The sequence below is a fragment of the Exophiala viscosa genome (assembly GCF_022695815.1).
Source record: "Exophiala viscosa unplaced genomic scaffold EDD37scaffold_8, whole genome shotgun sequence".
Taxonomy (NCBI): domain Eukaryota; kingdom Fungi; phylum Ascomycota; class Eurotiomycetes; order Chaetothyriales; family Herpotrichiellaceae; genus Exophiala; species Exophiala viscosa.
In genome coordinates, this window is record NW_026944360.1 from 1 (window position 1) to 11,628 (window position 11,628).

At 51.5% G+C, this 11,628-nt stretch overlaps 4 protein-coding genes across 4 annotated transcripts; 2 read left to right on the top strand and 2 right to left on the bottom strand.

Annotated features, from left to right (window-relative positions):
- Positions 1 to 734: 734 nt before the first annotated feature.
- EDD37DRAFT_610673 (putative fungal-specific transcription factor) lies at positions 735 to 2,961 on the bottom strand (the record flags this gene model as incomplete). The annotated part of the gene is given in 5 exon segments (XM_062815230.1): positions 735 to 1,272; positions 1,395 to 1,748; positions 1,813 to 2,057; positions 2,160 to 2,809; positions 2,829 to 2,961. 5 exon segments carry the CDS (start codon positions 2,959 to 2,961, stop codon positions 735 to 737), a joined length of 1,920 nt encoding a protein of 639 aa, XP_062668134.1.
- Positions 2,962 to 3,577: 616 nt separating this feature from the next.
- EDD37DRAFT_658577 (major facilitator superfamily domain-containing protein) lies at positions 3,578 to 5,135 on the top strand (the record flags this gene model as incomplete). The annotated part of the gene is made up of 3 exons (XM_062818987.1): positions 3,578 to 3,773; positions 3,889 to 4,230; positions 4,288 to 5,135. 3 exons carry the CDS (start codon positions 3,578 to 3,580, stop codon positions 5,133 to 5,135), a joined length of 1,386 nt encoding a protein of 461 aa, XP_062668135.1.
- Positions 5,136 to 5,598: 463 nt separating this feature from the next.
- On the top strand, positions 5,599 to 6,012 carry EDD37DRAFT_610675 (uncharacterized protein; the record flags this gene model as incomplete). Its single annotated transcript, XM_062815231.1, has 1 exon — positions 5,599 to 6,012. The coding sequence occupies one exon, from the start codon at positions 5,599 to 5,601 to the stop codon at positions 6,010 to 6,012; it is 414 nt and encodes a 137-aa protein (XP_062668136.1).
- Positions 6,013 to 6,678: 666 nt separating this feature from the next.
- Positions 6,679 to 10,897, bottom strand: EDD37DRAFT_466037 (histone-lysine N-methyltransferase SETD1). Its single transcript, XM_062813032.1, has 2 exons — positions 7,041 to 10,897; positions 6,679 to 6,989 (listed from the first exon to the last, which is right to left on the bottom strand). The coding sequence occupies exons 1-2, from the start codon at positions 10,801 to 10,803 to the stop codon at positions 6,886 to 6,888; spliced, it is 3,867 nt and encodes a 1,288-aa protein (XP_062668137.1). The 5' UTR covers positions 10,804 to 10,897; the 3' UTR covers positions 6,679 to 6,885.
- Between the last annotated feature and the right edge of the window lie 731 nt (positions 10,898 to 11,628).

Sequence of the window (11,628 nt, forward strand, 5' to 3'; positions counted from 1 at the left end):
AATTCTGCTGAATTTTTTGATTGGCTCGCCAATCCTGCCATACCCAGTCTGAGAACTGAGACAACATTTTTGTGTCTTTTTTAGTTGACTCTGCTTCCGGTCCTCTTCTGCATCCCCCCTGGCTCTCCACGGTCTCCTCCGACTCTGCTACCTCAACTACGAAGTGGTCCATTCATGTCTCGGCCTGCCGAGCGCGATCTTAGCTCTCGACTGCCGCACCCTTCAGCCCTCACTGCAGCTGTCGTCTTTCCTGCCTCCGCCGTTGTTACCTCACGATCGGCGGGCGTTGAGCCTCCCTTCTACGACGACCATGGGCTGGCAAAATGTCATAATGGACGAACTATGGGCTAGAAGCCAACGGTTACAAGAGAGGAGCACACTGCGAAATGCGCAAATCTGTGACACGGAGGTGGAGTGGAGCGATCCTCGTTGGAGCTGAACACACGCCGTTTTGTGATTCGGTGCCGTCCAAAGAGGTTCGGAGACAGTCAGGGCCAACTCTGTGTCCGTCGAGCCAGTCCCTCCCGACACCGAAGTCGCTTTTCGTGCCGGGAACGGCACTCGCATCCGACTACGAGTCACCCTACCAAAGATCACGCTTCGTCTCAATGTTCTAGAAAGCGACCGTCGTACCAAAGTCAACGGGAAGGGAGTCGAGAGGCGGTTAGCTCGGTAGGTTACACATTTCTACCTATGGCTCTTCGACTACCTCTTCGACGCACCATCTTCGTTCTTCACCCAGCCAGCTGTGTCTCAAGTTGATCGCTTGTACCAAAGAGAAAGCCGTCGAAATCAAAGTTGATATCAGCAAAAATATCGTCAGATAAGACGTCTGAAGCCCCTTGCGTGCGTGGTCCATCTCCATTGCCGTGGCCGCCGTCTGTATTGGGATATCGTGTGTCCAGGATCCTTGTGGAGAGCATCTCAAATGTCCGGATGCACTGTTGGACATATGAACTCAGGTGCTCATGGGCACGGAGGGCCGACAACGTGTTGTTCCAGGATTGCAACACACTGTCAGTGTACAGGTCTGACCTAAACATGGCAGCCAAAAGGTGGGTGCCCGCAATGTGTAGACAGTAAATCCGGAGCCACCAAGGTAAGAGGCCTATTGACTTGTCCGGCTCGAGTGTCTCGATGACCAACGACGTCATATTTTGCGCTGCCTCGATACACATTCTGGCACCTTCTCGGACAAGCCGATCCCCCAGGCTGGGAATGCTGGAAGTTGCCGTGTCGGATCTCATCGCGCAGAAGCATGCAAGCATGGGCCTGTACAAAAAAATTCGGTAATGAAGTAGCCTGGTTCTCTGGGATCAGCAAGACTGAGGATCAATTGAAAAGTCTGTGTCCTCTACTTTCGCAAATCTGCGGTTTGGAGAATGCTTGCTTACCGAACATGAAGCACATATCGCCTTGATCGAGAAGTCCGGTCAACGACTTTCTGAAGGCTCTCCAACTTCCAGTCAATAGGTAGGCCATGTTCCCACCTATTGAGGCAGTGATCTAGCTGCACCGCCGTCACATGGTACTCGGCTTGTTGATACGGACGGGGCAGACCCAACCTCTCACCCGGACTATTCTGAGTCTGTATCTGTGCCAAGTGAATCTGGTTGCCGATTTCGTGAAGTTCCGCCGACCTCAGAAAGTCATCGGTATCTTCCCCACTGAAAGATATCGAATCGGGCGTGTTGGGCAAGATGTTTAGGAACGGTGCTGATGCCCTACCGAGTGACCATGAAATGCATCTAGACTTGACTTAGCAATCATCAACAGGGATGGTGTTTCATTGCTGTCGGTCGTGGAGCTTACCGGTCCATGGCAACGCAGGTGGCCCAGACTTGGTGTTTCAACTGCCTTTCTTTGCGAGAAGAGGTCTCGGGAGCATGAAAGTACATACTCTGGCAGATTCGCAACGCCAAACCCGCCGTCAGCCATGTCTTTTGTGGATTGTTGGTGCAGTGGAGAAACCGGTTCATAATGATCAAGCACTGAACCAGCTCTGGCGACCCAGGCTTCCATAAAATTGTTTCCGGACGGAGGAGAGCTCTGGCACGCTGGAAACAACAAGTTCCTTATTGATTTCGCTGTTGCATGGGGATAGATTCCTGTCTGTGCACTGCTAATGCAAAAACAAGATTGATTATACTTAGCCAAACCTCGCGATCCCCGAGAAACGACGCGCCCTGTCGGGAAAACGCTGCTGTATAGTTGTTAAAAGAGCGTTCCCGGTCCAAGATGGGCTCCACAGGATCCACGTATCCCCAGTATATATCGACAAGGGTACCAGCCTGTGCCTGGGGAGGCAAATAAACAGCATGATCGAGAGCACTGAACGGGGAATCCAGGTCGATCTCTCCAAACAGAGGTGCATTGATAAACGGGATAAGGCTCGAAGTTGTAGCTGGGACGACACCTGCTCTCGCATCTATCGCGGCGGCGACTTGATCAGCAAATTGCCCGTGTGCCGTGTAGTATGTAGGACTATGGTCATGAGCCGAATTAGGGTTCTGTTCGAGATTCTGGTCCTGTTCATGATCCGAGTCATTCGACCTTGTGGAAGACTCGATTGGCAATGGAGTCTCGACCGAGTGAGCTTTCTGAGCGTCAACATTTGACCGCAATCTGGGCACAGGGCGGATGAGCTGTGGCTGTCTGTTATTCGGAGCTCCTCTCTGGGATTGTTGCTTGTCGATGAAGCTATCCTGGGTGTAGGTACATGTCTTTTGTCCTTCATGGCACCGGGCACACGCTGCAGATATAACACACATCAATCCCATGTGACCTTGAAACAAAGATGGTGATTGGACTAGTAGAGACAAGCATACCAGGGCGTCCACCGTCACATTTCACCTTTTTGGAGCGACAATACCCGCACGCCCTAGGGATTCTTAATCGCTCCCTGCGTAGTGGCTTCGACACGTTGACTTGATCCTCATCAAGCTGGAAATTCGCGGTCATCATTCCGATTAAGCTGTTCGTGAAAATGTTTCCACCATAACATTCAGGAAATCGAATTTGTCACCTTCCTCCTGGATACTCGGGATGAATGTTACAAGCCAGTCATATTGTGCTCCGGCCGAAATTGGTCGGAAAGGTCCGTGATTGGCTATGCGGGAAGAAACAGTGGGCTTGATCCTATCAGAACAACACTCGGCTCGTTGGTGTATCCTCCCAAAGCCCCTTCTTCTTACCCTCCTAACGGTTTCTCCGGGTTGATTTGCCCATAGAATACTTGTCACCAGCAACCTCGGTCTTAGTGGCGAATGAAATACAATGCCGTCCTCGACCATTGCTGATTCCCCAATACATTCTTCCGAATTGGAAGCAATACTTAAATCGCAGGGAATTCTGGTAGACTGCGCGATGGATGTCACATTCGATATCTCTTCCAAAAGGATTGCCAGGACCCTAAACGAGTCATCTACCACTACGAGTCGTCAAAAACATGTCTCTACATGCCGAAGCCAAGGCAGAAGCCGACACGGGAGTTGAGGAAAGTCATGTCTATGATGGTCAAGGCACAGAGGAAGACCCGTTTGTGGTTGAGTTTTGAAAAAACGATCCTGGCAACCCGATGAACTGGTCTCACCTCCGGAAATGTTTTATCACAGCCATTGCGACTTTGTCCGTCTTCGCCGTCACCCTCACGTCTTCAGCATACTCAGAGTCCTCCAACGAGGTTATGCGAGACTTTGATATCAGCGCCGAGGTCTTTATAGTGGGCGTTTCCCTCTATGTACTGGGATTCGCCGTCGGCCCAGCTTTGTGGGGTCCTCTGGTAAGTACTTGTCAAGACCACTTTTCAGAGCAACCGGCTAATGATTCCTGTTAGTGAGTCTCCTTTTCCCAGGCATATGCAGATAAGATTGGAATGCTGACCGCCAGCGATGCTTCGAAGATGCGAACTCTACGGAAGACAGCTTCTCTGGGTCGTCTCTCATGTAGCCATGGTGGCCTTCATCGGAGGTTCTGCCGGAAGTCAAAACATCACTACACTCCTCATACTGCGATTTCTTGCGGGCACCTTTGGAGGATCACCTCTTGTTAACTCCGGGGGCGCCATTGCGGACTTGTTTTCTCCGGCTCAGAGGGGTCTCGCCATGGTGATTTACTGCGTCGCACCCTTTCTTGGGCCTGTTGTTGGCCCCGTGATGGGCGGGTTCATCTCCGAGAATGTTGGGTGGAGGTGGGTCCAAGGGGTATGCTGTATTCTAGTAGGAATCATAGGTATTTTGGGAAGCATCTTTCTTAGGAACATTTGCCAGTACTGACCGGGAATGATAGGTATTGTGGGTGCCATCTTCATCCCTGAGACATATGGACCAGTGCTGCTTATGAGGAGAGCAAAGCACCTATCAAAAGCCGACGGCAAGATTTATATCAGCGTTCTTGAAAAAAGCCAGGGCAAGAAGAAACCATCCGAAGTCTTTAAGAGAGCTCTAGTACGACCTTGGGTTTTGCTTTTCCTGGAACCTATTGTGTTTGTGGCCTCGACCTACATGGCAATTATCTACGGCACTGTCTATCTTTTCATGGGTGCCATGCCTGTCGTCTACAATCAAGACCGGCATTGGAGCGAAGGGATCGGAGGCCTCGCATTCCTGGGTATTGCTGTTGGGTTCTTACTGGGAGTGGTGTATTCCATCTACGACAATGATCGACGTTACATGAAGTTATTCTTGTCTCAGAAAGCTACCGCCGAAGCTCGATTGCCACCGGCCATCGTCGGTGCTATTGCCTTACCTGTCGGCATGTTCGCTTTTGCATGGACCAACTACCCCAGCATTCACTGGTCTGTTGGCATCATCCTCACGGCCCCCTTTGGTGCTGGCTGTGTCCTTGTCATCATGCCGCTTATCAACTATCTCATCGATTCATACACCATCTACGCAGCCTCCGTTCTCGCGGCTGCAGCAATCTTCCGCGCCATCGTCGGTGCCGCGTTTCCACTTTTCACCAACCAGCTTTACAAGGCCATTGGTATCCATTGGGCGAGCTCCATACCAGCATTTCTGACATTGCTTTGCATGCCCTTCCCACTGATCATGCATCGCTACGGTGAGGCGCTGAGGATGAAATGTAAGTATTCTTTCGAAGCTGCTGAAATGATGAAAAGGATGCAGTCAAAATAAGTGGATTCCCCAGCCAGTATGAAGGTTTTATTTTCTGCCAGGAAAGGAGGCATCCCATCGAGTTTGGAGTGTACATAAAAGGGGGGTGGAGTCTTGACGGGCACTACGGGTGAGGTTGGTCGAGGAGAATCGGTATTGCGAATTGATATGGTCTAATTTCATGCTAAAGAGTCGGTTCAGTCGATGCTACTTTAGGATCTTCCTACCTTATAGATATATAGTTTCGAAATCATACTTCGATTTGGGTCACTTCAGGCGGAGTAGTATGGGGGTGAGTAAGGGCGGCATCACCCTGTTTCCCGATCAGTATGGAGGTTAGAGTAGATTTACCACACCATTTGGTGTATCGCCGCTCCCCAAAATAAATTTCCGGCGGAACTCGCAGTATCAACACACCGTGCGCCTCCTTCACCTTGCCGGTTGTCCTATGCATGCGTGACCTCGACAGACCATCTCGCTCAGAATGAAACTCCTAACGACAAACTTTCTCACCTGCGCGGTCAAAGCGTGCAAATCCTCCCCGCAGTCCTTCCCATTACACTTCAAGGATGTGACCCTCGAGCGCACCGAGATCGAGTACAATCCGCTATTCATGCGCAACATCCTCCCACGAGTCAACTGGGACGCGCTGACTACGACATCCACAGAACTCGGGCTGCAAGCACTCGTGCCTGCAACGAACCCAGTGGACGTGGCGGGCGGAGAAGCGGACGATTCGAAAGACGACCAAGCTGATGAAGAGGTTCTGAAGAAACTACACAACCTCCTGCTCGAGACGGGTGTTGTCGAGGGCAAACTCGTTTGCGGGAACTGCGGCTTCGAGTATCCCATAAAAGAGGGTGTGGGAAACTTCTTGCTGCCGGCGCATTTGGTGTGATGGGAATGCGACAGAAAAAGCGAGAGAGATATGAGATCAAAACACACCCTACAACTCAGCTTGGCTCAAACAACCCTAAGCACCACGAGTCCGAAGCCTCGGCAAGAAAGCTAGAGACAGAAACGACTTGAGTTTTGCTGCATCTGAAGGCGAGGACTACTTTGCCGACATCAAGGCGTGTCGAACGAGATGCTACTACCAGGGCCGATTCGGGCCACGAGGATATTGAAAATTTCAGTAGATAAAGGCACGACGAACCATGGCCTTTGTAAAGGAGCCTGCTTGTTCACAATCTGGAGAACGATGCACATGGGGAGGTATCGAGTCATAACCTCGACAATGCCTGACTCCAAAAGCCAATCTCGTCATATCTTGTCAAATCCTGCAAGCAGGACATTAACACTATGTACGCAACCACTGTCTCGGGCAGGCAAGGTTGTCCAACCCACGCTGCCCTAGAGTGTTGCCGTTTATAAACGTACACTGGAAAGAATCTCAATCATTCGTGCTGGGGCATGCCATCGTCCTCTCCTCCCCCATGCCCGTCCTCTATGGCCCCCTCAAATTGTTGAATAGAGATGCCCCTTTGCTCCGCGCACGATTTTCACTCGCCCTCAAGCGACGCTACCCGAATCCAACCCTTCCATCCATCTTGAATGCAAAGATTTGGTTTGAAACCCATGCTGGTGCTTTTTCCTTTCAAGAAACCCCCCCAAATTCATGCACAGGTGGAAACGCCGACCAAGATGCTCTTCTTATCGTCACATGCACTTACAAAAAAAGGGAAAATTGATGCCTCTGCGCTTTGTCTGCGCGAGTTGCTGGTACGTCGCGTGGAATGTTTCATCTCGACGTACCAAACGCCAAACGATGTTAGTTGAGGAAGCCCTTGCACATCGCCGAGCCACAGAGACACGGTATACGATCGTCACTATCGATTTCACGCTCGAACTTGTAATCGTAAGTCAACTCCTCGTCTAGTACCGGTTAGTAGAGCTCCAGTAAATGCAACAGCACAGTGTTCTCACCTTTCTCGATATCTCGCAATGCGTAGATGACGATTCGTTTGGTGCCGCCAACCCTGATGATCTTGGCAGTGCAGTTCGGCGAACAGCTGTGGTTGATGAATCGCGCGATGCCACCTTTCTTCGTTGCGTCGACAACGGTGCCTTCATCAATTCGGAAAAGATAGCTGCTGCCGATGCCACTTTCCGTATACTTGATCTCCCGCAGATCTGCGATTTCCTGTCTGATCTTCTCTCCCACGTATTCGATGATCATTTCGCTCGCTTGGATGCGTTCGAGCGAGTACAAGCCCCAGTTGTGAATGGCGGATCGGGCAAATTTGACCGGCTTCTTGCGCTTTTGTAGCTGGTTGAACCGAAGCACGTCGGCATCATCACCCATTGCCTGCAGCATCTCTCTCTGCCTGTCCAGGTCTTTGACTGTACGTCGGTCATCGGCACGTTTGCCACGGGAAGATGCTTTGGGAAGTTCGACGGTCGGTTTCTGAGCGTTTGGATTTTTCTTTGCTTCAGCTTCGCGCCTCTCCCTTGCCTTCTGCACCTTTATGCGATGAGGAAGATATTTCGACTTCTCCGACTCGAGAATCTTTCGAATGGGCTCTGTTCGTGCGGAACCTGTCGGGTTCGGCACATAGTAACCGCTGATTGGAGGCTCCGTCCGCAAGCCTCCTGGCTGAGATCCGGGTTTGAGATTGCGGATCTTTTCCTGCTTCCAGGCCCATGCCATAGGATCACCAATGTCCATCGCCATTTTTGACTTCAACGCTGACGCCAAGTATTCTAAATCTTCGTCGTCGAAGATGCTGGCCTGCCAGCCACGAAGATCGGGCACGATATCCTCGTCATCATCAACAGTAGGAAGCGGCTCCTCTGCCGAGACGCCCCATTCGACCTCGGGTCGCCAATCAGCTGCTTCCGCGAGCGCTTCTTCCTCTTCGGCATATTCGAGGACGTTATCCACAACCTCGGTTGCTTCTGCTTCTGCCTGCGCTTGTCGAAGCGCCTCCTGTTCCTCACGGATCTGTTTCTTGGTCTTCTTCTTCGTTTTGGGCTTCTTGATCACTGGCTTGGGCACGTCAGACTCGACATCCGGAGTGCCCTCGAGTGGGGTTTCGAGATCCTGCATCTTCACGTCTTCAGATTCCTCACGCTCAAGATCAGTACGGGCGACACCGAAGAGCTCATCATCGGCCTTCTGACGTTTTCGCGCCTCCAATTCTTTGACGAGCCGCTTGCGCTTGCGGGAAGATGGAGACATCTCATAGATGCTCCTCTCCAGCTTTGCAATGACCAAGTCTTCTGCGGTGGCACCCTTGCTGTCAGCCTCATCTTTGATGACGCCGTCTCCCATCTCGGATTCCTCGCGTGCATGTAGTCGACGTTTAGTTGCCTTTCGTAGAAGTTCATCGTCATCGTCAGACACGGAGGTCATACTCATACGACTGGCAGGACGACTGTCCAGATCTTCGGTATCTCGGGTAATGGTTGTCCGTTGCTCGTCATCGGAATCTTCCTCATCATGGAATTGGGCAAGCTGATGGTATAAAGAGCGCACATTATGTCTTGCTGGTGGAGCCTTTCTCCTCTCATCACGAAATCCGATCATTCCGCGGTCCGTTCCAGGCTTCTTCCCTATCTTGGGCAACGAGAGGATATTGAGGTTCTTGCTCATTAGGGGCCGCCTGCTGATCGAGCCTATGCCCAAGCGAGAATCTGGTGTCCGGGAGCCTTCGTCGGTCAACGCTGGTTTCCAAGTTCCCCCGGGCTCGTCCAATCCGAGCGCCTTCCGCCTTTCAGTATGTCTGGTCGGATCAAGATAGTCGTAAAGGACTGGCGCAGCTATCCGTGATTTGACATCTTCGAGCAGCTTGTCCCTTAATTCTTGTATGACGAGCTGGATCACAGCGCGAGATGGGTCCAGATCCCTGGCACGCTGCCTTTTCTCTTCCTCGAGATCTAGATCATGTTCCTTGCGTAGCCTATAAGCCTGCTTTGAGTATACAAAGTCAACCGGTCCCGTCGGTACTGCTGGTTCAGTCGGGGTAGTGGTGCTGAGAGCCTTCGGATGACCGTTCAGATGGAGCTCCAGATTCATCACATATGTGAACAACGGTTGCATGTGACATCCGTGAAAGACCTTTTTCGCTTCCATCTGTCCGTTCCGCGATTGCTCGAAGGTGATGAAGTATCCAGTTTCATCGCAACGAACATCACGCCAGTCGTACATTTTCAATCTCTTCTTCAGATGTGGTACGGTACTGTTCATGACAGGGACATAGCAATGCGCTATGAACAGGTAGGGCACCTTCAACGTTTCAGCAATGGGCGTTGTTTCGACAAGAGTCGGGCCTGTAGGCTTGGCAGGCGGTGGTCGTTCGGCCTTAACGATGGGCGAGAATGGCGTAGCTGTGAAAGGTGTAGGGGTGAAGGGGGTAGGTGCGAAAGGCGTGTGTGCATGGAAAGCGGATTGTGGACGCATTGGAGGTTTCAAAGACGGACCCTTAGGCGCAGTCGGTGGTGGTCCAGTCGATTTGACAAATGCAGACGGTGTGCCGACAGGTGTGGAAGGAGAAGGTGACGGCTGGGTTCGTGATTGGGATTGATTCGTAAATCCACTCTCTTTTCGATGCAGAGCAATCGCCCTTTCAACCAGCTTCTCTGTGACAGAGCCATCGCGATCAACGGCTATCTGGACAGTTTTGAGACCTATTCTTTGTCCGCGCTTGCCTTCGAGATAGGCAGTCTTGGCTGCAACGACTGCAGAGATAGGTCCTCCGCCCTGGAATGAAAGACAGTCCCGGTAGTCGATGCTGCATATCCCTAAAAAGCGGCCGGTAACGGGATCGGTCTTATTGTCCATATCCCCAATTTCGCCAAAGCTGGAAAACAGTGCGCTGATTTGGGACAGAGGTGTCATCGGGTCAAAACCTGTAACGACCACTGTGGTCGCAGGCGATGAGGTGACTGCGCTGGTAGCATCGGGTGTCCACGACTTGAGATTGTACGGAGCAGGGCGAAATTTCGCTTTTCCTTTACCGATGCCGCCTTTTATGTAGTTTGGTATCGATAGACGGGGATCGTTCGAACGCGAATTGTCCTCAGCCTTGACTCCAAAACTCTCGAACTGCGCCTTCATCTTGCGTTTGTCCTTAGAGTTCAAGTTTTTATCCAGTTCGGGGTCATAGGTGCATTTGCTACCTTTGGGCTGGAAGCTTGGATCACGCGCCGTTCTTCGATGCGCTGGCGGTGTATGCAGCGGCGTCATGGAACCGCCGTTCAAGGAGGAGGTAGCGGTGATGCTATTCATGGTGGCATGAGCGTTCTCGGTGATCGGGCTGATCGACTTCCCGTTCGAAGGGGAATCAGAGTTTGTGAGAGGCGTAAGGATAGGATGATTTGTGCCCGACATCGCGATTGGGTTCGTGAGAGGAGCGCTGAAGACCGATGAAGCGGTGCTTGACGAACTTGCCGATCCGACACCATTGAGAAGATCGGCTGAAAATCGATCGTTGTCTTCTTGTGTCAGCTTGTCGCTGCTAAGCTTGGCCGAGTCGCCCTGTTGCGTCGCCGATGACGATTCGGAGGCTGGGAGATTCAGTGCAGCGTGGTTAAAAGTTGTTTTCGCGTGCGCATCTTCGGCGCGGTCGTCAGTACAGCGAGGCAGGGTTTTGTCGATGTCGAGTAGCTTTGAAGGTTTCCTCTGGGTAATGACGCTGGGTGCAGTTGGGAAAAAATCAGCGAATTTACTCCCCGGCGGTCGCGACATATCCCGGATCAACAATCCAAGTGCGAAGTCATCTTCGCAAACACCATCCCACGTGTGTTATGACGAGAGTATAGTTTTCTGAACCATATAGCGCAGAGAGTTGGCGATTGCAGAGGATTGGCTGGGGCTGGTCACCAACGCGTCTGGATGATTGCGGCCCGCGAAGGGGGATTTGCAGGACTGCGCAGATGGTCTTTATGGGGGCAAAATCAAGCGAAGTTTGTCGCAAAACTTCTCAAATCGGCCCTCGAGGTCTCTTTTCGTACTGCTGGGCTGATTTTGGGGGTCAAAGGGCAAAAAGTTGCAATCTGGACACAAGCTGCGGTCGTTGTCGTCCTGAATGCCTTGACAGCACTCGGTTGCAGTCGAACCATACCACGATCTGATTAGAGCCTTGGCATTTCTAACGCGCTGAAAGAGAACTGCGCAGGCAGATACGCTGCTGTCTTACACATTCCTGCTGCAGGATTCATTGCAACAAGAGCGTCACAAATCAGGGGCGTTCGCATTTATGACCTCTGTGTCGCTCGTCATGCTCACATGTAACTCATATCCTGATACGATAATCCGCGCGATTTGCAGTCACCTCAACGAAGATACCGGTGCTATTCAAAAATGCCCACGCAAAGCAAGTAATGGACAGATAAAAGCACAAGTTATGAAAATGATCTTGGAGAGATGCGACTCTGATGAGCCCACTCGGTATCTAGCCAGAAGAATATCTACAATCTCTTTCAAGTTCTGCCTTATGCCTTGACCTAGCCGAACACGACCGCTCAGACAAGACATGAAAAGATAGTACCTCTACAAGGATTCCAATTGGGG